The 27,806-nt window shown below is 42.5% G+C and overlaps 1 protein-coding gene across 1 annotated transcript; it reads right to left on the minus strand.

The window, feature by feature from the left end:
* On the minus strand, positions 1–27,725 carry LOC137294609 (transmembrane protein 248-like). The gene is made up of 8 exons (XM_067825670.1): positions 27,568–27,725; positions 9,914–10,096; positions 8,225–8,397; positions 6,750–6,865; positions 6,206–6,356; positions 5,589–5,757; positions 3,897–4,037; positions 1–2,503 (listed from the first exon to the last, which is right to left on the minus strand). The coding sequence occupies exons 2-8, from the start codon at positions 10,067–10,069 to the stop codon at positions 2,486–2,488; spliced, it is 924 nt and encodes a 307-aa protein (XP_067681771.1). The 5' UTR covers positions 10,070–10,096; positions 27,568–27,725; the 3' UTR covers positions 1–2,485.
* Between the last annotated feature and the right edge of the window lie 81 nt (positions 27,726–27,806).

The raw sequence follows: 27,806 nt of genomic DNA on the forward strand, positions 1-27,806 counted from the left end.
TTTTTGTTTTTTATTTTTTGGCTTATAAGCAACTGATTTTGCATCTGAAGAGGTAATAACAATCTCGGTTAAAATTATTCATGTTGTTTGCTCTGTTTATATCTTTTAACTTTCAGACTTCCATTATCAACTAAACTTCTCACACTAGTGACTGGGCATCCATCCTAATATAGCAATGTAATTGTCAAACTCAGCATAACACTGAATTCAGTTCACTTTGGGTTAAGTGATACAGGTTAATGACTGCCTATGAAACCGGGAATATGGGTTTCGTTTCAATGTCAGTCTCATCAAAATTACAGCCTGGTATTACTACTGCTTGACAAAGACTCAAGGACACAAAGATTCAAGAACACAATGATTCATGTCAGAAAGTTGCATGCAAGATCAGGAAATTGACGGACAGAATTTGCTTTCAATTAATGCTACCTTAAAAAGGTTAAGACTTTACTGAACCTTAAGTTTTCCTTCAACTGACTTTTCAGATTTTGAATTAACACTTTCTCTTATGTTTGAAAAAAAGAGGTTAATCTGGAATGAAAGTGCCAATTCAAAACTAGCCTGAAAGTTTCTTTCCAACTGGGTAACACTGACAAAGTTCCTGTAAGGTCAAAGGTCATTCTGTGACTCATAACTTGACAACCTCAGATCTTTGTACAGTGGTAGGGAGCACTAAGATCTGAATTTGATGAGATTGTTTTAAACGTCTCAGAACAATGGTTCATGAACAGTAATAATCACAGGAATATATTATCACGCTCTTTACCTAGCCCCCAAAGGCATCCGCACAGCGTATATGACATGACTGTTGTATATTACAATTGACAGTAATAAATAGCAACTGTAAACACATATATACATGTGATATCACGGTTATACACCTTCTGTACAAACTGCCTGTCCCAGAGTTCTTATCTGTCTGTGTACTCCTTTACACCATATTGTCCTCATCAAATCAGAGCATGAATGTGCAATACCAAGTTCAAACATTCCACCATTAGGGATAAGAACCTTCTTCCATATGACAGATGGCACTAACCACTTGGCCATCCCTGCAGTGATCTGTTGATTCAACCGTGGAAAGACCATTCAGTAGAAAAGCTGTGGTTTAACTTGGACTTCACTCACAAACCTGGCGCTGTTAATCTCTTTTCATGTTGAAGTCATAACTCCAAATTTAAACACTAGGAACATGACAATATTAAATACACACTAAACATCATATCATATATGGTTGGTTTGGTGTTCACAAAAAAGAAGAAGAAAAAAATATCCCCCAAACACTGGCACGTTGCCACCAACTCTTCAAAGGCTCAATGACAACTATAGTTGACTCATGCATGATGTGACAGTTCTGAATTATTTACACCCACTCAAAACATCACACATGACGAATCACAATTACCAATCACTTGACACATGGCTACAATACCCAAAACTCATTTCTGCAAGGCCTCAGTATGTCATCAATGAAATGCTCCCATGAAGAAACAAAGTTAATTCAACCATCACATTATCAACATATACATATAGTTTTCTTTAATTTGCACCATGTCTGCTGTTTTTTAAGCAAAGGACTTCAAAAAGCAAAGTAAAATATTTTGTCAAAATAAAAGAAAGAACAAAAATAAATATCAGAAACGTTTGCTGTATGGTGCAAACAAATTTAACGTTTCTGATTTTATATAGGGATTGCAAAGAAAATCTTGTCAGCTTCTCTTGACTTTTTAAATGATTGCAAGAAGTACCTGAATGATTCCAGAACATAGCCCCCAAAAAGCTGGATCAATGGTCTCAAAACAGGTGCCTGTGCAAGATGGACCACTCCCATCAAAACAGGTACCCTAGAAAGATGGACCAGTTGACAAAAGTAGGTGCCCTGACTATAATCCCAAGACATAACAGCAAACAATGTATAAACATATTTAACTAAAGATAAAACACTGAATGTCAACAAATCACATATCTTGTGAAGCATCCAGTCAACATCCTGAACGAGTGTTCCTTCTCTACTTCCTTGATTAATCTCAGTCAAATCTGACACAGAATTGATGGGAATGTTTGAGTCTTTCCTCAACACAAGTAAGTCTATAATTACAACTGAAGTGATCAAGATGACAGCGTTGTATTCCAACATTTGTTGAGCTACTATTGAGAGAGAGAAGACATCTACAAATCCATTTTCTTTCACTTTCCCTCACTTTCTACAAACCAACAGGCCATTTCCACGGTGACTGAAATCTTGTGATCATAGCAACCTTGCAAATGCAAGGATTATGGAATAGATGTTATCAAATGGAATCAAACAAATACTAGGCTCTGGTTTGTAGGTTTTGTTTTTGAAAGTAGATCTCTCCATTATGTTCTCACATGGTCCCAGTGTTAAAAGAACTTGTTGCAGGAACATTTGAAACCACTCTTCTTCCCAGTTGATGTGAACACTCTACTCTTGTCATTACCTACTTCCTCTTCCACAGAATACCACCTATGCTTTGTTCGGAATCTGAGGAAGAACAAAAAAAACAGAATAATTTTATGAGCATTACTAAATACACTCTTGGATAAGGCTTCACATCACGTTTATACATGTATCTCACAATCAAATATGTTTGACTGCAGTTAATATCAATATACACCAGAAGACATGATGACAGAACTGTTAAAGTGACAGAGTGAGTTTGGTTTTATGCCACACTCAGCAATATTCCAGCTATATGGTGGCAGTCTGTAAATAATCAAGCCTGGACCACACAATCCAGTGATCAACAGCATGAGCATTGATCTTCGCAATTAGGAACTGATGACATGTCAACCATGTCAGAGAGCCTGACCATCCTATCCTGGATAAGAAGTGAATAAATTCATAGTTAATGACTGCAGTTTGCAATATATAGCAGCTATATCGCAGTGGTCTGTAAGAATCACACTGGGGTGAGCGAGTGAGTATGGTTTTGGCAATATTCAAGCAATGGGGGGGGGAAACAACACCTGAAACAGGCTTCAAACATTGCACCCATGTGGGTAATCAAACCTGAGTTTTGGGCATAAAGAGCCAATGCTTTAACCACTAGGCTACCCCACCGCCCTTCAAAGGACTGGAACCAACATGATAAAGATAAGACTGTACAACATCTTTCCATGGTGACATAACTCTTAAGTTGTTGACTATTAACAGATAAAACCATTTATTACTCGCCCGTTGAAGATGCTGCAGTGTAATATTTTTACAGCAACATTACACTAGTGTAATACCGCTTGACTTATGAGGTCAAAACGGTTCAAAGTTGTGACGTCACAATGCTAATGTCGCTGTTGCAATGTTACTTGACTCACAAAAAGCTGAGAGTCTTCACACTGTAGGGAATTTCACCGCAGTTTGTGTCAATTTATGTTGCTGAGTAATAAAGAGAATACTTAACTCACTTCCATGAAATACCATTATTATTAAACTTGTTTTCATTAACTCATTTAATAAAAATGGTATTACACGGAAAGTCGTTTAGGATGTGCAGTTTACCTGAATAAAGAAGAAGATTGGGCTGTTTTAGACACACCATAACTGGGACCATTTATACAAACGTTCAGCTTAATAAGCCTTCTACCTATTAAAAACATGCAAACGTTTGCCATATCCAGACAGCAAGCCAAAACAAAAGCTCAACTGCCACACATGTCAGCCAAACATTTTTCACAATGTTAGGATTTGCAAATGACCTGAGCCTAGATTTTTGAAGACCTCTTAGTGTTAAGATAGTCGTAAGTTGATGTTAATGTATGGCACTTATGACTATGTCAGCACTAAGAGAGCTTCGAAACTCTAGGCCCTGATTTTTTAGAAACACACAAACATCCTGGTCAAGCTGTATGACTGTATTTGTAAACAATCCTGAACATACCTTTTCAACATGAATCTGTTGAACAATCTTGGTCTTAGGTGGCCTGCCTTTGATGATGGCATAGCAGAACAATGTGATAACCATCACAAACAGGAAGTAACTTGTGTGCATCAAGTGGAGGTTGATGACAGATCGGTCATGCTGATAAACAAAGACGACAACATATTCAGACAAGAATATCAGATGAATACCATTAGATCGATAATCACAGGTTTATGCCAAATGTGCCTTAACTACACAAACTAGCCCTGGATAGATGTCAACTCAGTTAAAGTTAAATAACAGTAAAGTGAGTTTTACCACTGAAACAAACAAGAGTTATCAGAAGTTGACATATCACCCCAGCCCCTACATATTTGAAAGGACAAATCATCTGACAATTACTTGATGATTTCTAGACTAACTTTGAATCGTTTCCGTGAAAACCATGAAAAATATAAATGCCATATATCTGTAAACAACAATTGGCACCCCTTCAAGATCTGTCTCATATGTCTGCCATGATCTCTTGAAAAATACCAAATGATTTTCGAGTCGACTAAGTACAAATCATTTCCATGGAAACAAGAAAAATAAAAGTGTTAAAATTTTGTAAACAGCAAAAGGCACCACTTTAGGGTCTAGCTCACATATCTGTCATGTGTCACATTTTGTTGAAAGATATTACAAAGTTTTCAAGTTGTGCTCTGGAAACAAAAAGTACGGATCGTTTCCATGGAGACGAAGAAAAATAGAAGTGACAAAAATCTGTAAATAGCAAAAGGCACCACTTCAAGATCTGTCTCATATATATGCCAAGATCTACTGACAGATATTATGAAGTTTTTGAGTTGTGCTCTGGAAACAAAGCCCATCCCTCCCTTTTGAGACAAAGTCTGAATCATTTCCATGGAAACAGGAAAAAATAAAAATGACAAAAATCTGCAAATAGCAAAAGGCACCACTCTGGGGCCTGCCAAAGTTTTGCTGAAAGATATTAAGAAGTTTTCGAGTTCTGCTCCGGAATTGAAGCCCATCCCTCCATTTTAAGACTAAGTCCGAATAGTTTCCATGGAAACCCAGAAAATGCTAAAAAACAAAAACCTGTAAATAGCAAAAGGCACCACTTAAGGTTCTGATTGATATATCCACCAAGTTTTGCAGAAAAATATTGAACAGTTTTGAGTTATGCTACGGAAACGAAGTCCATCCCTCCAACTAGACTAAGACCAAAACATTCCAAGGAGAAACAAAAAAAATGTCAAAAAATCTGTAAATAGCAAAAGGCACAACCATAGGTTCATTTTATTATATCCACCAGTTTTGGTAAAAAAATATTGAACAGTTTTTGAGTTAAGCTCCAGATAAAAAATGATTGAGGACGGACGGACGAGGCATTGCCTATATCAATGTCAATTACATGCATTGCATGCCGGGGGATAAAAATCCATGAAGTTTCAAATGTGAGAGTGTGTGTGTGTGTGTGCATACGCACGTATGTGCTTCTGTGCATTTGTGTAGGAATGTTAGCAACAAATATGCCATAATTAGCCCTAGATAAGGGCTTACCATTGAAACAAGAAATCCCCAACAACTCTGTATGTTGAAACACAATGCAAGTCAAAACACAATGCCATACAATGGATTATATGAAGAGCATCACCCAAAAAGGGTGTGTCACAGGGAATTACCAGCCAATCAATGGACACCTACCAATGACAACATGACAGTGAGACTGGGGTCCAGCTTGTAGCGGACATGCAGCACTGGCTGACTGTTGCACCACAACACTTTGGGGTGCCTGCGAGTTCCTTTAAGACCAACCATCTTCACATGGTACTCAATCCCAGACTCCGAGTTGCCATGACACATGTCTGGCTTCCTGCAATTATAGCTTTCATTAAGTACTCTTTGTCACACCAAACTTCTCTAACAATAAATAAAGCATTTCTCTCAATAACACTAACCAGCAGTCCTCAGGAAAGCTACCATTGCCTCCAACCCCCCTCCCCCATTTTTGATTACAAAATAAAATTAAAAAGTTTGAATGGATTTATGCAAAGTTGAATTAAATCAACTCTTGTGCCCTCGTTCTGCCCTCGAACCCTATAGAGTTATGTCCCTTGTCCCTTTACTAATATCGTACACCCAACTTGTGAGTGAAACCAGTTTGGCAAACACCACCAACACCGCATTCGCCAGTTTTTGAAGTATGGAGCAATTGTTCACATACCATATATGGCAAGTGTTCTCTGTTTGGAAGCTGTTCACTTCAACATTTCAATAAACGATTTCAGGAAAGGCAACTCCAAGACATATTGAGGACTAACTTTGTGTGGGGGAAGAAAGACACTGGTGCCTGGAAACTGATGCAAGTGTAGATGTTGACGGGCTCACAGATCCCTCGGCGGTTGCACCGTGATGTGTTCCACTGGAACGGCAGCACGAAGGTCACATTCATTTCAAGGTCAGCTGCTTCACCTGAAACAGAACAGCCACAAAACCACATAGAAATACGTGAAACATATCACAGAAAGCAGAGTCATCCTTTATTAAGATCTACAGACATTATTATTTACAGACAGCTGAATAATACAGGAGTCATAAAAAGTCTTCCATACATCCCCGTGATTGCCCTTAACCCTAAGAAGCTGCAGGCCCTGTGGAATGAGAACCCAATAAAGCTGTGGGTCCTGATCAGAATGTGTAATCCTTACATTTTAGCTAGAATATAAGTAATTCCCTACAAACAATGCCAGAAATCTGTGGGCCTCAGTGGTTTTCACTCACAGATGTTAATTTTTCGAACTGAGTCTGGGATTGAGAGCATAGGCTGCTCACTCCCCATGGATTTACACACAAGGCTGCACCTACCATACAGGCCAAGCTGGTCTCCCATCAGAGTTGTAGACAGGTATGTCACATTGTGAGGGATGTTCACAAAGTCCTGGGTAGGCTGCATCTCCACCATCATCGACAGCGATACGTTGCTGTGGAATAAACACACAACAGACTTAATGCAGCTCACAGGGATAAGTAGTCATTACTATTCATTATGATATAATGATAATTATAATTACTACAGACTCGGTACTGTTATGATAGAGATGAAGCTTATTACTGCATAATGTCAATAAAGTCAGCCTCTGAAAAACTTGTCAGATATTTTGGATTTGAACCTCTCAAGTTCAGTTCATGTCATAGTCTGCAAAAATAGCATACTATCAACCGAAGATAAGTTTCATCAGCATAAAATTACATTACATAGTACATTCCATTGTAAAATACATAATTAAACAATGGTTAGCTGAAATCATTACCAAATATGCTTAAGGCCATGAGTGTATGAGTGAGTGAGTGAGTTCAGTTTTATGCCGCACTCAGCAACGTTCCAGCTATATGGCGGTGGTTTGTCAATAATCGAGTCGGGGCAAGACAATCAAGTGATCAACAGCATGAACATCAATCTGTGCAACTGGGAACCGATGACGTGTCAACAAAGTCACTGAGCATGACCTCTCAATCCCATCAGTCGCCTGTTATGACAAGCATAGTTGCCTTTTATGGCAAGCATGGGTTGCTGAAGGCCTATTCTACCCCAGGTCCTTAAGAGACAACAAGAACTCACATTTGTGGATCCATTACCATTATCACAAAGGCCACATTCATTTGCCATGTTACAGTTAGTGCTTTCCCTCAGCTAAATAGGTCTTTGAACTCGACTTAATAATTTTGCTACAAGGGAGCATGTATTCTAGTTAAACCAGTGTCACAGCTGCAAATACATGTATTCAAGTTCCACTAGACTTTATCAGAATCACATGCTTCGCTCGTGGGGACTATATGAAAACAACTCGCGCGGACAGAGGCCTGTGAAAGCTGTGATTGTATGAAATAGTGTAAGGTGTTTAAGTGTTTTAAAAGCACATCCATCCAGTAAGTAAAACTGACCAAAGTGTTAAGTATTTAGTGCTGTTGTGTTTATCACCATGACTTATGCTTATATGTGCACATTTATTTTCGACTAGGAGACATTTGGTGTGGAATGGAGGGTTGATGTGTTCCACTTCCTGTGCTCAGAAAAATCGTCTGACAAGTTTGGACAGAATTTGTGTTTAATTGTAGTATAAAGGTCAGCTGTATCCCAATGTATGTGGAATGGCTGTTGACAGAAGTCTATGGGAAAACATTTGGTGTGGTGAAACTTTCTCACATTACATTAATGTACATCATGATGATATTCCATACAAAAGAGTTATCTCCCCTTTCCATCTCAAACTAAACTACAAGGATTCAAACTTCAACAATGAGATGGCTGACTATACGATGTCCATATCAACAATACATACACAACACCATCTGGTGGTAACGTAGCCGTCGTTGTGACTTCATGCTGACCATCCAACGTGTTACGGTTGTGTCTTGTAGTGCCAGCTGTAGTGGCATCTGATGTATAATCACTGGAGTTGCTCAACACACAAAAATCCACATCAGCAAAACTCTCCAGGAAGGTATTCCAATCCTGAAACCAAGGCAAAGTCCCTTTACAATGATATTATAAGTGACAAAAAGAAGTGAGCTTAGTTTTATGCCACTTCTAGCAATATTCCAGCAATACATTACAGAATAGGCTTCATACATAGTACCCATGTGGGGAATCAAAGCCCAGGTGTTCAGGAGCAGCAACCACTTGAACTACTAGGCTACCCCACTGTCCTGCAGTGACAAATGGTTTGGTGATTAGATCAGTTAGCTTTATGTTGAATTACACTTCCTTTATCTATGCATGATAAGTAATTTGGAGGTCCCTTTAATTTATGACCTTTTCTAAGAGACCTCTTGACACAGAACAATACGCGAGACAGATATTGACTGAATGTGAATGGAAGGAATGACACTTAGTTGGTGTTTTCTGAAGCCTAACATTGCACTCAGCACTATTCCAGCTATAAGCTGATAGCCTGTAAATAACTGATTATTTTCCAGAGAGTCTAGTGATTGATAGGGGGAAAGAGGATACAATGATTTTCGTTCAACCATATCACCTGACCACACAATTCAGTAGGCTGCCTGTTATGATCAGTACTGGTTGCTAGGTCTCTTTTTACATGGAAACAAGGGGTAAGACGAGTATTACCTTTGGTAACCATGGTAACGTAAAATATATTACATCACATCTATCCTTGAGGATTTTAGTCTTATTTTTCCTTCAATTGACCCATAAGTAATACATTTATGACATCAAAATGACAAGAATCTTTTGACTTCCACTGGTAATTTACAAGCCCATTCCAGAAAATTGTCATAGCGCTATGACATTCATAACCCAGTGACTGTGTGAGTATGACAAACTATAGAGTAACAACAGGTTTGTGGATCAGAAGTCTGATCAATATCTTTAAAACTATCATCACTGAGCAGAAAATATAATCGTCATGACAGAATGGAAACAGAACTTACAGAATAACTCATGGATTTCATAGCACATAAAACATACATTTCCCAATGAGTCCTCTTACAAGACATTTTCACCCCCTTTGCAAATGATAATACGAGTGACATACAGGGGTTCAAAAATATTTTTAAAAACCACTTGTCACAGTGCAAGTGACTTTAAGAAAGTAACTTGTCCTGAGTAATTTTCCATTTGCCCTGAGTTTTATGACATAATCATTATGATGTAATTAGTAAAGAACAAATCAACATGGTATTTGATTTAATGTTTCGTGGACTACTTATTGAGAAGTGATAAATAACAAAGAAAGATGACTCTTTTTTATTATTCTTGTGAAATTTAATGGCTACATTTTGAACAAATATGAAATAAATTTCAAGTTTATTTGCAGTTTTGAACTGTAAGCAGAAATTATCTAGTAGCCCACGGACAAGTAAGATGCCATTATTTGATTGCCCGAAATGAAAACTGACTTGTCCTGGGCGTCAGGCGATGAGATTTTTCAACCCCATGTCAGATCAATCTGAAGAACCCAGTTTTTGGCAGCTAATACAAATGCAAGAATGTTTTGTTCAACACTCACCTCTGGAATATCTGGATTGGGCATATCTCTCATTTTGACAACATAGGCAAATGTGACAAGGGCGATGGCAAACGTAGCTAGACATATCATGAAGATGACCAGTGGAGGACGACTGTAGGCAAATCCACGGAGGTTTTCACACACTGTGTACGCCATTATGACCTGATAGAGTTCACAAGACTACTGAAAAATAAAAATAATTATGTGTCAGCAGGTCATTCATATGTTTCCTGGCACCGCTTTTTCTCAGTTATCTCTTTCTTAGTCTGGTTTAGCAGCTATTTATCTGGAATGGCTGAGAGGTCACGCTGGGCTAAATTCTGCAGCAAAGACCTGACAAACAGCCACATATATGTTATTGTTTAGCTGTAACAAATAAAGCTTTGAGTTGTTCATCTGTATATCATGGACACCAGGAACCATACACAGGAAGAGAGATTACTCAATGCAATGAAATGCCACGGTATGTGTATAGTTTAGAAAACAGTAACACAAACATAGGAACTTACAGAAATTTCTTTCCTTGTGATTGCCACTAGCATCTAGCTCTGAATCAAGGAAATTCCTTCTGAGTCTAGAAATTGTGTTCTCTATTTTTAACTGTGTTCAAAATCAGAGAGGTTGAAGAAGGGGCTCCTTGTGCATGCTAAGAGCTGCTTTTGTAGTATATAAATCTATGTACAATGGAAGCTGTGTAAACTGGCTGTCACTAGGTATGAAGAAATAACATAGTTCAGACAGCATGCCAGATTGTAGAGCTGACATGTTACCTATGGCTACAACAGAACCAGTTTTGTTTCGCAACACTGTTGTTTCATGTGGTTATCTTAATTACATAACATACTGACACAACTCACTAATTAGATGTACAATTATGTCCATACTGAACTAAGATTAACTTAGACTTTTGTTGGCAGTCATGTAGTTTCAATGCAGAATTAACTGGTGACAATACGCATCTGGCCAACTCCTTACCGCACACAAGATTAGACATCGCAAACTATAGAAAAACACATATTTGGACAGCTCATGTCAAGTTAAGATGATGGATTGCAGAGCTTTTAAATGATAAATATTCAAGCCTCAGATGTGACTGAGATTTTGTGCCAGTGTTGACAACTTGCCAGATTGAACAGCTGTCTGTTATGAAAGCTTCCACTGTACTCCCTAAATTTGAAATCGTCAACACAAGGACACTGTCAAGGATCTGATGACCATTACGGACAGTTTTGATCACTATGCATAATATGTGACCAATGGTAAGCTGCATATACAGATCAGCATTTCATCTTGGGTTCTTACAAGAAATAAACATGCAATATCATTTCTATACTCTCACATGAACATTCAGAAATTATTAGATCAAGGTCATGTGGCAGACTGCTGACACAGTGAATTACTGGCTGGACAGACTGCACTGTATTTCTCGTAAAACATTTGCCATAATGAATATTACTGTGCATACCCGAGGATACACTACATCCATTTCAGACATTTTGGTGTACTGAGCAGGGCATCAGGTAACACCCCTCTTAATCTATACCCATAAAGAACTATGTCAAAAGGTTGCAGTATACTGAGTAGTATAGGGAATGGGGGTTTTAAAACACTTTCATAAAACCCCTCTACAAAGCCTTATTTACTAAATAAGGCTTTGGTTGGGCCATTAGCTCTTGCTACTATTACCCCTACTACAAAAAAGTTGGCGGTAATTACTGTGCCTTGGTAGGAGGTAATACTGTGCCGTACGGTACGATCAATAATTCTTCTCTTACAAAACCCCTACCCGGCCCATCCCTCAAGTAGTACAAGTTAGGTTCGTCGGCTTTCATATCCACTTTATCTATGTTGTAAGTTTTGACTGACCATATAGGATCGGTGGCTCGCTTACGACTATCGCCCTCGTGTTCCCCCGGCTGGTATAGATACCTCACTAGGGCCCTATCTGGTATCTGTTTCTCCTTCCCACGCAATGGAGCGGCCGACTCTGCAACTATTGATTTTAGTTTGATAGCGTCTGCCGGTTTCTTACCGGTGAGACGGGTGACTTCATGGTTGATTGCCGACACCACCTTGGGTAACCTCGTGACCCATTCAGTCGATCGTTTTCCAGGGGTGGCCATCTCCCTAGCATACTGATAGCCGAACAAGCGCTCAGCCAAAGTCCTATTAAATCTCTCAACTATGGCTTGACTGCGATGGGCTCCGGCCGTGCCACGCCTGACCTTTGTATCGTGTTTAGCTAGCAGTTGTGACACGGCACCCATGAACTCCCGTCCGGGGTCAACTTGCAGCTCTGTTGGCCACGTCAGCGGGCTGCGTTTGTATATGCGTTCGAATCCTCTGGCTACCTGGGCCGAATCTTTCGTGGTCAAGGGTTCGGCTTCCTTGTAACGACTGGCTACATCCACTACGGTTAAGGCATACTTGTACCTCTTATCGTGGGGTAGGAACAGTAGGTCTGCCTGGTGAATGCTATTAGGTATGTTAATACCGAACCTCCTTCTAGGCACGTAGCGTGGTGCCGGTAAATAGATCTGCCACAGGGCTTGTTTTTCAAGCCACGCTTTGGCTTCCTCCGGGGGTACTCGCGCTAGTTTAGCTAGCTTATCTACTGCGCTAGCTCCTTTCCAGTACCCACGCGGGCTGTAGTAAATAGCCTCAAATTTTTTCATGTCCATACGCGTATGTGTTTATTCCATCAATAGCTATCCAACGTTTCGTGTCCATAGGCGACAGGGACGTCTTGTTTATAGTCAGTCCGTATATCTTATGCCCATCACTTCTAAGTGTGTTCATTTTATGTCTAAAGGTACGGGTCTTGAACAGGGCTTCCTTGAATCTGGCGTGTTTGATGTGTTGTTTCACCACATACTTCTTAACCCCCTTAGCCTTCCGGATCTCACTATTGTCGGCTTTCAGTATGGAGTACATCTTAGGTCTCAAACCTATGTACTCGGCTATGGGCGTGCCAGCACACTCGTCCTTCATCTTACCTAGGACCTTTTTATTTACCGTGCTGTGTAGGGTATGGGTCTTAGGGTAGTCGCTGGTGTCGTATAAATCGAGGTGTTTTTTCATGTCCTCGTACACGTCCTCGGTTCGAATCTCCATTAGTAGGGAATCCGTGTCAGTGTACAGTACTTCACACCTGTCGCCGTACTGTTTCTTGAGCTCGTTGTAGTAAAAGTCGTACATCAGGTGTTTGGATAAATCGAGGATGCTCATCCCCACGTAAACAGGCCGGTTGAATTTTATGTGGCTTTTCTTCATGTGTATGGCAACCAGGTTGTCTGTGAATATTTTATTACGGTTGAATGCCGGACTGGCTATCAATTTCCTGAGCTTGTCTTCCTCACTAGATCTAACCAGCTTCACGGTTACGCGTTTCCTCAGGTTTTCCATAGTCTTACCAAACACCGAGTTATTCATGAGCTTGTAGAGATTTTTCTCGAAATCACTGGTGGCTTTTTTTCGTAGGTCTGTGTTCATTCTGATGTAGGGCTCCATCCATGGGCTCTGGCCGAACATGAGCACCCTGTGTATTTTGGTCAGCCTCATACCCAACGACAGGTACAGCTGTAGGTTGCGATAGTGAACGATGTACTTGGTCTTATTCATTAAGTTAGGCACGAGTTTTTCAACGTCTGTCACACGCCCACCTGACAAGTTATGTTGGTACTCAGACATCCAGTCTGTGTTAACCCTCATACGTTCGGGTGCAAGGGGATAGCTGTTGTGCGATGTGTGTAATTCCTTGGGATACTCTAAGTCAACCTCGAGGATATACCCTTTGTTCGAATCTGGTGCAACCTCCATAACATCAACGTGGGGTACCCATTCGAATCCCCCTGTAGGTAGATACTGGCTCATGGCCCAGCCGTACAGGTTGTTTGCGTCGAGGTAGAGAATGTGATTGGTTGGTTTGTTAGGATCGTAACCTTTCACGTATTGATTATTTGCTTTCGCGTATCGTTTGGATGCCATGGAAATCCCACCTCGCAAGCCTTTCTCAATGAATAGGTGCATGTCGTAATCTGTGAGCAATTCCAAATTAACTCCAGTCTTTTTAAGCAAGGCGTCCCACGACAGACCTGGGCTGGTGTAATACCATGCGGGGTCGAGTTTATACTGCTTTAAACAGGTCCGCCTGAACGTTTCAAACACGTCGGCTAACAGCAGTACATCTGTCCTTAAGTACAGGTCGTGATAATCACCCAGGTTCTTACAACCCAGTTTATTCCATACGTTAGTCGCGTGCGAGTAATCATCTCGTGAGACGGACGCCTCATTCAGCTTGCTATAAAAGCAGTCAATAGGGGGTAGTCTGGTCTCGGTGAACTTGGCCCAACTATCTATGTACTCATAGGGGTACACACCCTTCCTCATAAGCAGGGGTCTAGTCTCGGCGTCTGTGTATCGATCGGTGATAGGGAAGGTATTGTTGGCCTTGACCAGACTGTCGAGTGACGACAGGAGGAACTGAAACGAGTCAATGAACCTAAGTCCGTTTAAGCTGAAGGAGATGTATCTCTCCATGTTGTTGGGGATGCACGTTATATTACCATCTATTTTCGCGATGGCCTGCATGATCAAGTGTGAGTCGTACCCTCTCAAGTTGTGAAAGACAACGGGGATGTTTATTGTCTTAGGGTTGATTTTAAGCTTGAGGTTGCACGCGTTGTGAGCGGCGCCTCTATACTTACCAGTTATGTGACAGTGATCTCTCACCGAATCACCGTTAAGTGGTGATTCACACACGTGACAGTTAGTGCTACTAGCGTGAGCTAGCCTGTCGGCTCGGGTCATACGCATGGGAGCGATTCTATACAATGCATTCCTAATAATTTTTTCTTCCTCCTGCAAACACTTTAGAAACCTTTCAGCCGCGTCAGGCCCCCTATACACTACCGGAGCTTTCGTTTCCCCGTCACAACGGACGACAATGTATCCAAACGAACAGGCTTTATGCTCTTGTGTCTTGTGGGTGAAGCTACCCCCACTAGGGGGTGTGGGGGAATCCCCACCCACAACTAAGGCTTCAAAGTCGGCGTATATAATATAAGGTACAGACATTTGGTTCTTGTGGTTACTGAATTTTAGGATATTTTCACCTTCCTTAGGCATGTTGACTCGTATGGCCGTCTGCCCCACACCTTGACAATCATCCCGGTGGGATTCTAATAAATCAGCTCGGGTGAAGCCATGTAGGCATCGTTCACAGAAGTGGGTCTTTTCTCTGTGTGCCGATTGGTCATACAACAGCCTGCTAAAGTGTTTTATCCACGTGTAGTGATACTTTTCACCTCGCTGGATCATGAATATATTGATAACTTGGCGATCCTTCACCGGGCTGACCCTGTGTATTATTGTTGTATTACCTTCGTGCCCAAAGACATTTATAGCCAGATTATTCTGTTTTTCTACTTTAGTGATCTGGGATATTGGGGTGGGTTCATCTATACCATCCCAGTTGAGCCCATCATCCTGAGGATAATTAGAAGGCCTGTTTGGATTAGTGTCAGCTGGAAATAAGGCTGACCTGATAGCTAACCTCAGGCAATCGTTGCCTCTATTCTTAACGTTTACTATGGCATGTTTGTTTCTATAGTAGGGAGGCAAGGCTAGGTATGACCCGCCTCTGAACGGCACGTAGTTAGCTATGTCTAGATAGACATTATCGATTTTATCTACAGCCCACCCGGACCCCAAGTGTGTGTAGCGTTCTAGGTATTCTCGTATCTGCTGAAAACTGGTATCGATTGATGCGTCAATGGTCTCTGCATGTGTGACGACCTCTTGTTTACCTCGGAAGTAAGGCTGAACATATTCAGTGGTACTCCCAACTTGCTTATCGAGCGACATTTTCACTGTGATCTGAAACTTGATACTTCCTAGGTTATTTAGTTCCTGGTTGACCTTATCAGCTATCAGAGGCTTGATATCTGTAATGTCTATGTTTCTATCAACGCGCATACGCCAACCTCTCAAATAATTACCTACGGCGTGCTCAGTGCGCACGAACTGTAGGTCAATAGCTCTATTCTGTCGTAATAATTCTACAAGCTGTGGTTTTCTCATACGGGAATACCCGCCTAAACCCAAATCGTGTGCCTCGGCTTTCAGTTGTTTTACAGTGAGAGGTTTTGCTACGGGGGCATGTGATAACAATGCGGTTAACCCGGCTCTCCCCAGGGTTGAATAACCCGTGTGTCCAAGCTGTTTTGCTTGAGCTTTTAATTGTTTTACCGTAGGAGGGGCTTCTAAACCTAGTAATCTCAACAATGCTGGCTTCCGCATTCGAGAATACCCGATAACACCTCTCTGTTTTGCGACCCGCTTGAGCTCGCGCACAGTAGACATCGTGTTTACACCTAAGAAAACTAATGTCTAATTGGTTCACAGTAAGGGGAGGTAACTCTTAAGTGGCTATCTTGAGCAGTCGCCTACGTTCTTTTATGTAGCCTTTTTTATTCTCGTATATGAGTTGATGTCTGACTACGTTCGCTCCGTGAGCTTTACATAGACAGTAGTGCCCTTTAACCCCGATACCACACACAGAACACGTGTAGTTAGGACTTCCCATATGGAAACAACAGAACCCCTGATTCCTGCATTTCCTACCACAGGCCTCGGTCTTCCCCATAAGTATGTATTCGCATCGGTATGGAGCGGGTCTCATGTTTACTTATATAGGTATTTTAGTTTAATTGCTTTGCAACCAACGCAGTAGCTGCTATACCCAACACTATGAAGCCCAGTTCACGATTCATTTGTCCCTTGGATGGTGTGTAGTACTGAGCGAGTGTGGGTTTATTGAGCGGTTCCAATTGTTTACCAGTTAGTAGATAGTATTCTTTCATTGCTTCATCAACATCGTTGAATGTTTGAACGGCATGGTTTTCACGCGTGAGTTGTTCGTTAATAAAATCGATCCTCTGGAGGCGTTTTTTAGCGTACTCGGCCTGTGCTCTTTGTAATTTCTCAGTAGCGAGATCGTGTCGCTTCCTTTCTTCCTGTATTTCAGCCGCGTGATCATCTCGTAGTTTCGAGAAGAGGTAATTACTCCCGGAAAATGCCAGGGCATTCACTAACGCCCCACCGACCATCATAGCTATCGTGGCCATCCCTATATTTATTTCATTATATTATCAGGTATTATTCCTTGTTTTACTAGGATGTCTTTTGTGGCCATCGCCATACCAAGGTTCATTATGAGCATACCCATATCCTGCAGGTTGAAATCTAGCTTGATAGTTGGTTGTTTAAGCACCATTTTAGTCAACCGAGCGTACCCTACGGCTAGACTGGCTACCACTGTGGCGTGGTATGCGTCGTTGACGAACGTTTTCCCCTCAGACATTATGTATATGATATAAAATATTAAAATTACAACATGATATGCGGATCAATAGTGGGGGTGGGGGGCTCACTGTTGGGTGGTGGCTCACTGTGGGAGGGTACCCCCACGTATAACCACGAGATAGCCAATGGCAGCAGTTACACCTACAGCCAACAACAGTCGGGTTGGGTTGGTCACTTTATGTTGGTTACACCACCGTTTTTTACCGGCAGCTACTCTCTTAGGATTCTTCTGTCTGGTTACTGTTGAAGTGGTCTCCACCGTCACTGTTGGGGGTGGGGTCTCCTCCACTGGGGTCTCCACCGTCACCTCGGGACTCACTGGTTCCGTCACCTCGGACATCTATACTATTATTATTATTCTTTCTCTCAAATTGACAATGTTTTGCCGTGATAATCGCCGCCGTCACTGGAGCCAACAACATACCATATTTGTGGTACAACCCGCAGCTGATAGAGCTCACGGCGTGTTCGATAAAAGGGTCTTTCTCGAGGTCCTCCCACAGGTAAAGTCGGCGCTCTGGTGGAATGGGAAGGAAGTGTGATACAATACCGGTGTATATCTGGGTCATAGCCGATCCTATTGTCTTTGTCATTTCTGCTCCGAGCCGGGACTCGTATCTAGCGTACAGCTTATCGATTTCTTCGGCTGACATTTTGTGAATTTTATCCGGGGTGTAGTCTCCAAAGTAATGTTTGGCTTTGCCGCCAACAGCCAACGCCACCAGTTTCTCTCGCTTGTCATCAGTGGGGCCTGCGGGCGACAATTGTTCGAGCAATTCCTCACACTCCATCTTATAATATAACAAGTAAGATTTAGTTTTAACTATATAATACCCGATGCAGACAAAACACAGAGAAATGAAAGTTAAGTTGCACACGACAAATACTTCAAATATCATAGCTTTTGCTTAGCTTTGCTTAGCTTTGCTTAGCTTTGCTTAGCTTTAGCTTAGCTTTGCTTAGCTTTAGCATACTATATATGCTACTGGTTGGTCGGTTTTTAGAACGAGCTTAGCGTGTTTAGTTTCAGCGAGCTGTTTCTTCACCCGTTCCCGTTCTAATTTACTCATCACATCGTTCTCTCTCAAACACTCCTCGAACGAATCCCTGTCCTTGCAGTGAAATAAGGCCACCCATCGCGTCTGCTCCCTGAGGTCTTTCAACACCGAGTTGAACTTCTGCGTTAGCACCCAGACGCTGTGATTTGCATGCCGGCCGGAGAAGGCCAGGTACGATAGCATGTCTCTCTTTTTTGTTATCTCACGATTAGCGCTGCAGTCGTCCAGTATAAACAGCGTCGGTTCCCCTTTAAATTTCTCGTGAAGAGCTTTCAACCAGTCCTGCAGGCGTGTCCCAGGGTCGATTTTGTGTACGTCCGGGTCCGTCATCACCCAAGGTCGCGCGTACGTTTTATTCATGCTCAGAGTAGGGCACATGATAACGATGTTATCGAACACATCCTTGTAGTAACCCTCCAACATATCCAATACGAAAACGGTCTTCCCACAGCCAGTCTGCCCGCACACTATGGCGCAGTGTGGGTCAGTGGGTAGTTGTGGGTACCCCCGGGGGGTGTGGGGCAGTGGGGACTGTTTATTGTTGGGGGGTGTGGGGGGGTACCCCCCATCAGTAGATGGCTTGCACGAATCTCCCATTGTCTATATTAAGTTGCGCGTCCATAATAACGTACAGATATAATTTCAACTTACCAGCGGTTTGAGCCTTCTTAGTAATCTGGATGGTTATCCCTTCGCTGCCGTTATCTATACGGCGCCCGCTACCGTGCAGTTTATCATCATCCGTGGATCGCATGTCCAACCATAGGGCGTACTTGGTGGTCAGGTATTCACCGATCTGCACGGAGCCTAGGTCCAGGTCCTTTGTTATGTAGTCCCCCACTGGTAGCTTTTTTATCTCATCCCACTGCTGGTGTGGCCTCATACCATGACTGAACAGCTGGTTTGGCACGCCCTCGATGGTCACTTCCACCTTTTCAATCTCGGGGTTGAAAAACTTCTCGCTGTCCCTCCGGAATGGATCGTAATCCTCCACGGGGACGACCAGGATACCTTTCATCGATCGCGCCGGCACGTTCAGGTTGATATTCCACACAGTGTCGCTCTTATCTCGCACGACTGATCTATGCCTCAGTACGCGATCGTACAGGATAGCCATCTTCCCAGAGTACTGGCTTCGAACCTGCCTGGCCAGCTCCGGGCTAGTGACCATGTCGAACTCAAGAGAGATGTTGTCTATGGCATAACTGGCCTCATCACCGTTCGGCGTACGCACTACTTTGCTATAGTCGTTAAACGTGAGCTCGTATTCGAGCCTATCACCCAGCGCGGCCTGGTAAAACGGCGCGTGTCCCGTGAGCAACTCGAAGTCGAGCGGCACGCAGAATCGATTCCCGTATGCTAGAGCGATGGCCTTTTCACCGTCCGATAGCTTGTCTTGCTGGTCTGTCGTGAAGACGTATCCTATGCGCGCCCGGGTTGATTTGCTGATACCCTGGTACACATCATTGACTCGTTCTCTCTCGCTTTTCCAGAGATCCTTGTAGCAGTGAAACACGTCGCTGTCGTCGATGCTCAGTACCTCGTTACCGCTGATCTTGACGGTCGTTTTCTTGATGATAGCTCGACCCACGTTCCGCACTAGCTCGCGTTTGTCGTTGTCGGAGGTCAACGTGATATTGAACGCCAGTCGAACAGTGCCTGGTACAATGAGGTCATTCTCACCAAGGTTTGGAAATCTAACCAGCAGAGTTTGGTTCTGGTCTATCTTGCTGGGATTGTTGGTGATGGTCACCGACTGTCGCACGGCTCTGGCACCTAATGGCTCTCTCAATCTTCTGAAAGGATCTAATTTTCTACCGTACATTGTTATATAAATGAAATATATTTTTAATACTAATGGATGAAGACATACCTATGGATGATATGTGGGACGATAGTGCCCAGGCATTCAATGATGACCAGGAGACCTCATTCTCGCAAGGTGACGAGCTCCTTAAAGGCGCCGTCGACGATTATTACAACGCAGTTGAAAATAAATCCAAACTCAAGCCGTTGGGAAGGAACTATTCCGATTTTACCCTCAGCAATGGCACGCTGCGTTTGAAGTCTCGCCCGGAGATCGATCTCATGAATAAACGCGCTAGAGAACCGCTTGCTTTATCAACATTAGCTGGTAAACATGGAAGTCAGTTGGTCCAAGATGAACTAGGTTTCATAGATTACGGTGGCGCGCGACCTAAGCAGTATCCTCCGAAGTTAGTTCAAGGTCTGGAAGGCATCAGGGACGCCACATCAGATCAAAACATGACTTATGATATTAAAAAGATGTTGGCCGACTACGAGAACGAGCCCTTCCCGGGGCTCGAATTTACCGTTCGGGAACTGAGGGGGTTGGACCTGTTGATGCAAACCATTCGTGGTCAGCTCTGGAAAAGCACAGCCAAAATAAGTGAGATAGACGACCACATCGCCTATGAAAAGAAAAAACTCGGTGAAACTGAGGACGAGTCTATGAAAGCCACCATTGAGGAACGAATACGTAATTTGGAAGATGAAAGGCAGACCTGGTTGGAGACAGCGTCCGGCTACAAAGAAAAGCTTAGATCCCAGGTCAGCCGTATACGGGAAACCATCAATCAAGTCCTCCACCGAGACACCACGTTAGCAGACAGGATTCGGATATTGTTCCGGGAGCAAGGGATCACCATCGCCAGCATTCTGACTGCATTGGGTTTCATTATATCAACCCTGGTGGTGTCACTAACAGGGGGTACTATGGGAGTTCCCTCCACACCTGGCGGCGGCGGAACTCCAAGTGGCGGTGGGGGTGTTAAAGACTGGATTAAAAAACTCGGGGAAGGCCTAGCTAAACTGGCTGGTAAAGCCGCCGAAGCCCTTCCCGGCATCCTGGGTAGCATCGTCTCGTGGTTGTTGAGCGCTCTGTCTAAAACTGCCATGTGGCTCAGTCAAAACCTGTGGGCAGCCATCGTCGCCGTGGCGGGTCTGGTGTACGTAGCGGCTAAGAAATCTTTAACCAAATAAGTCCCAAAGTTACCCCACCAACCACTAGGGCCGTTTTCTTATCAATATGCTGCTGATAGGGGGGTAACCCCACATGCATATGGGTGTGTGTGGGGGGCACATGAACTTTAGGCTCCGGGGGTGGCGCCACTATACCCTTTTCACGTGGTGGGATGTGTGGGATATAGGGGGTGTTAATATCGGGGTTGATACCCAACTTTTGGTCCGCCGTGGCTATGACTATTTTGTTGTTATAACCCACCACTTTTTTTATTCTCAGTTGCATATCACTCGGAGCCATGTACAACCCCACGCCGAACACGTAATTGACTTTCGATCTGGCGTATTCTAACACGTTTTGGTAACGGTCGATGGCCCTCGGGAGATCAACTGGAGAATTGATAGCATCCTCAACGTTGGAAACGAATTGTGTCTGAGCGTCGTAAGCAGTTCCCTTACCGAGGATGTTAGAACGCGTCATCGACTGCGCACCCAACAGCGCCCACACGTACGTTCGAATCGAGTCGTTCAAGCGTATTGTACCAGCACGAGTGAATCCTTTCGATGTTTTTGAGATCATTTTAGTCCAGGCTGTGGCTGCATCAGGACTGGTTTGCTTTATACAGCTGACATGGATCTTTTCATTCGTTGTGGGGCCTGTAAATGTATGCCGGTTTGGGTTGTATGAACCATCTTTAGAACCGGCATAATATTTTCCGGACCTGTAGAAGTACACGAGAACTATACCGAGACCATGGTTCACACCAGGAAGGCGAAAGTCTTTATTCGTTGGAATCTCAAACTCTCCACAAACACGTTCATAAGCGCGTCTATCATAGGGGTTATTCGTCATACTCCACGCTTTATCTTGGGGAAGAGGAGCACTTATTTCCTTCAATATTCGTCTCGTTTGATAATAAATATGAAACAAAATAACCGCCTTACTCAGTTCGTCTATACCGTAGTCTGGTTTCACACCCGACCCTGTCGTCGCACACCACACAGCAAAGTTGAGTTGGTTCTGCCAAAACTGCATTGGGTTTTGATTCCAGTTTACCACCGCCTGCGCGTTATTAACGGACACGACATACTTTTCAAAGATATCAATAAAGGTTGTTTTAAACCCCGTACCATCTGCATTCACCACGATTTTCAAGTGTGCTAAATCCATATTATAATTTATAATTCATATATTATAATATGTACATAACACTTCCAGGAATAACGAGCGGTGAGGCCGTTCAGCTGACGCACGCGATCGATAACACGTCAGGTCAACTCGAAGTCGCACTCTGCGATATCACCTACCTACCGCAATGGACTAACATTAATATCAGCAACAATAAGCTGTTCGTCAGTGGAACTCGCAGCCAGATAACTGACGGCTACTACAGCGTGTGCTCTCTAAACGACGAGGTCTTCAAACCCCTGGGAGCCGAACTCAAGATGAACGACTCAAACGGTACAGTGGTGTTAATCAACAATGGAATAAACCCTTTGAGGCTCGGCCGACCATTAGCAAGGATGCTCGGTATGTCTCCTGACGAGATAAAACCAACAACAACCGTCACAGGTACGAAGTTACCCGACCTAGTACCGTACCGAGAGCTGTACATTCATCTCGATCAGGTGAGCACAACGTATAACATTCAAGGAGGTCACCCTTCCACTATATTGAGAGCAGTGCCGGTGAAAACTGAGAAATTCAACGACGGTAGAACCGAGTCATTTTCACCACGGCAGTATAAGAGATTAACCCAGGGCAACATACCTGAGCTGACAATATCGGTGTTAGATATAAATCATAATCCTGTAAATATAGGATACCTCAGCTTAACGCTTCACGTAAAATGACCAGCGCACAAGGGCCCGGAGTGAAAAAATGCGTCAATATCGGGATCTCCGACCTTGGAGACACACGCGGTTTCGACGCTCCCGGAGTAGATGGTAAATCGTATGCCTTGCAACTGAAAAACAACATTTACAAACGCGTTGAAATCCCCTCCGGTGGAACCCTAAGTGATATGATAGATACCACAAGAGCAACAGTAAACACTAAGTACTCCCTTGTCAACATCGGTGATAATAATTGGGTAATATACCCATCGTTCGGTGGTAAACTGTTCGACTTAGACGATGTTGAGAGCACTACCGTCGCCAAAAACAAACCATATATGCTCGTCTTCACCGAAGATGACAAGTGGTTGTTGTTACCCGATAACAAATGGTTTCTCAATATTAAACTCGTCTCCCCTTACGTGTTCACGGATAACAAAGACAACCACCTAAACAAAGTCGTGAACAATGGAACCCTGCTCGTGGCTTACGTCCCAACTCAGAGACGTAGTATAGTCGTCAGCCCAGTCAACACTATGGCAGCCCACATGCTATCGAGTAAACCGGCCATGCAAAACGTGAAATTGCAGTTGGTGTCTGAATTCGAAGGCGTGGTCAAGATATTAGAGGATCTACCGGCAAACTCAACATTGTTCATCAAAGTCTACCTAGGGGAACCATCGGGGAATGATGTCGAGATCGTGAAGGGGATCAAACTCGGGTGGGTGAAACGACACCAGTTTCAAGTTTGCAACGTTTACGTGCGGGTTGGTGTCGACTCCAAGACCAGTCTGCAAGGGGTCAACGTGATCGTGGAAAATAAGATATCACTAATCAATATCTTCCTGCCTGACAACATACACTTCATGGGTATTAAGTTAACCCCTGAATTATTATCAGAAAACCAGTTGGAAATTATATCATAATAGTATAATAATGACTAGTCATCATCCCAACACTACACTTAACGACCTGGGAGATACAGAGGGATTCGATCAGCCTGGTGAGGAAGATGAATTCTACATCCTACACTTCAAAGACAACGTGTACAGACGGGTGCCGTTACCAGATTTTAAAAAACCTAAATGGCTGATCAACTTAACACCCACCTCACCTAATATGATATTAAATAATGGGTATATCTCTAAGATTAGGAACAACGGTATCTGGCCCGGGGATTTCATTCCGGAGAATACATTAGTAAACACAGAATCTATTAGTTACGAAAAAAATGGGTTAAGGGCTCATCCAGACAATAAATTAAAATTTAGCAGTGATCTTGATAGAATATCTTCCCCTTCCACCCTCATCATAGAAGTCTTCTTTACGTCTTTCTATAGAACCCTCCCAATATCACACCAAATTTTACCCGGGGTGTCAATACACTGGGCTAAAGAACACATAAACCAATATTGTCGTATTGTTATACAACAGGATACCCACGGGGGTCCTATAAACTACTTAATAAGCCTCAGTGGGGTTTATATTACAACAAGAAATTTTATTTACCTCTCACCTATTTCCCTGACTAGTGGTCTAGAACTTGTAGACTTCAAATTCATTGATAGACTTTTAATTGAAACCCAATTAAAAAATCTTTCAAAATATATATTATAGGATGGGTCTGTACCCAGTCGTAGAGGAAGTAGCGAAGACGCTGGAAACCGTAGATGGGTTCCGTTTGAGGCAGTTATGTGATGTGAAACGCCAACTAGAACAAGACCGTGACACGCGGAAAGCACTATGTAAAAAATATAATAGAGCTTTCAATATCGTAGACGGGGCTGACACTATCCTTATTACAACCAGCATGGGACTAGGGGCGGCAGGCGTTGGGTTGTTAACCACCATCGTGGCTGCACCTATAGTACTAGGTTTTGAAATAACAGCTGGGATAGCGGGGGTGTTAGGGTTGACGCTTAAGTTGGTATCACGCAGACTGCATCGTAAGGCATTGAAACACGACGAGATCAGGGTTCTGGCCGAAGCAAAGCTGAACACAGTTAGTGAGCGTATTTCCACGGCACTCTCTGACAGTAAAATCTCAGAAGAGGAGTTTCGTTCAATCCTATCTGAACTCAAAAAATATAACGAAATGAAACAAGATATTCGATCCAAGTCTCGTAAGCCTGCTATCAGCGAGGACGAGAAAAAAAAGTACATAGAACAGGGAATACAAAAAGCCCAGCAAGCCTTTATTATGAACACCAAAGAGATCGTAGGCGGTTCACGTTAAACTGTTTCATCGATATAAACGTGACATAGGGCGCCAAAGTGAGGTATCTATACCAGCCGGGGGAACACGAGGGCGATAGTCGTAAGCGAGCCACCGATCCTATATGGTCAGTCAAAACTTACAACATAGATAAAGTGGATATGAAAGCCGACGAACCTAACTTGTACTACTTGAGGGATGGGCCGGGTAGGGGTTTTGTAAGAGAAGAATTATTGATCGTACCGTACGGCACAGTATTACCTCCTACCAAGGCACAGTAATTACCGCCAACTTTTTTGTAGTAGGGGTAATAGTAGCAAGAGCTAATGGCCCAACCAAAGCCTTATTTAGTAAATAAGGCTTTGTAGAGGGGTTTTATGAAAGTGTTTTAAAACCCCCATTCCCTATACTACTTACTGTCACATCATAGTGTGATACATAGCAACCATGGTAACCTGGGTCTCTTCAACCACTAGACTACCCCAGCACCCTTCTCAGAAAGACATTAATCAGAGTTGATATCACTGACTGCACACAGGAATGTGAGAATCAGTGAGAGAGTGAGTTTAATCTTGTGCTGCACTCAGCAATATTCCAGCTATAGGGCAGCGCTCTGTAAATAATAGAGTCTGGACATAGACAATCCAGTGATCAACAAAATGAGCATCAATCTGCACAAATGGGAACCAATGACATGTAACCAAGTCAGTGATTCTTACCACCTGATCCCGTTAGTTGCCTCTTGCTATAACCATAGTCGCCTTTTATGGCAAGCAAAGGTTGCCGCAGGCCTGTTCTACCTTGAACCTTCACTGGTCTAGGAATTGAATCAGTATTGATCCAAAGTAAAATTTCACATGTGTGGGGAAGGATGTTGTCTCACTTCAGTTTGGATTTGTTAACACTATAGATTGTGGAGCAAAATTTTGTCAAAAAAGTATCCATGACACAATCAGGTTCTTTGATGCTTAGTTAATGCAAGAACAACAATTTCCAACTTGGTGATACTTTTGTTCACAAATGCTTGTCAATATTTGGAATAATATAACAGTCTGAGTCGTCATCTGACCACATGAGTATAAAAACGCTATGACTAGTATGAAGTACAGGGTGAAATGCCACTTTGAACAGTATTCCAATATTACAGCACTTTTGCTTGGTGTCATAGAATTTTACTAGAAACCCACAAACATCAGTATAGTAATGACAATCTACACACAAAATAAGGCAGGACCAGGAATCAAATCACTCTCCATTGACATTTGTCATAAGCCTAACCTATTTCATCTCTCACTCCGCAGCAGTCACATTTTTAACATTTTCGCTAAATACTTGGCTACCAGAATGTATCCCAATCTAATATTTTGCAATTCAGCAATCAACCAACAACCACCTGTGGCCTAAATGCTAACAAGTTGTCATGGTAGCCATGCATGTATGTAGATGCAGTCTCAGTATGGCTCACTATAATACAATTCTGGAATACTAGAACATCAATCCATTTCACCTGTGGAATGCCACTTATCATAACTTTCTGTATTTAAAGCTTATGTTCAAAGGATGATAAGAATAACAAGAACAAGACTGCCATTAGTAATGATTGTCTTCAATACCAGATGAAACAATATGCACAATTTGTTCAGAAAATGAAACCTCATGAAATATACTAATAAGGCGTTTTATAATTATAAGGTTAATGTGAATGTGACACTTAAGTGTAAAATATTGTTTTTGATAGTTTTTAATAAATAATTTGTCTTCTGTACAAAACAAAACTCACACATTTCCATCATTGCAAGTACGTTGCTAACTGGACAAAAGTGACGTAGGAAAGGGAATTGCTCACTATGCTCCGTGTCAGCTTCATTTGCTACCGAGATCAAATGATGTTGAAATTCAGCAGGAGCCACTAACTTGACTAAGGCATTACGTATCAGGGTTTATTTCAAAGGCGTGAACTACGATGTTTGTTTAACAGCTTCTCGTGGGTTTCACCAGTATGTTGGCTGTTTGCCTTTGTGTGTCAAACTGGTAATGTCGACTTGGGACTGTGACATTGTCAGTGATTAGGACACACCAGTAATCAACCAGTAATGAAACGTGGACAGACTCGCATCACTTGTTCCAACAACGAAACATATCTGAAAATTGATGCATACCGCGGTCTTGATTTCTTTCTAGAAATACATAAAACGTACCTTCAATGCTTGGTGTATGTTTTCAAGTATTTGGGTGTGCACTCATCATCCACTAATAATCAAAATACAACGTCAAATATTTCACACGGTTCACATAGCTAAGAACTCCGACAGGTGACAGACGCCATTTTGACACATATCGTCAAAATACGGTTTTCCACGCGACTGTTCCTGTTCACAACCACTGTTGGATACCTTAGGCGATTAGGGGGGAATGAGCCTGCGACTCAGTGTTATTT

Source organism: Haliotis asinina, chromosome 1 (genome assembly GCF_037392515.1).
Source record: "Haliotis asinina isolate JCU_RB_2024 chromosome 1, JCU_Hal_asi_v2, whole genome shotgun sequence".
Lineage (NCBI taxonomy): Eukaryota > Metazoa > Mollusca > Gastropoda > Lepetellida > Haliotidae > Haliotis > Haliotis asinina.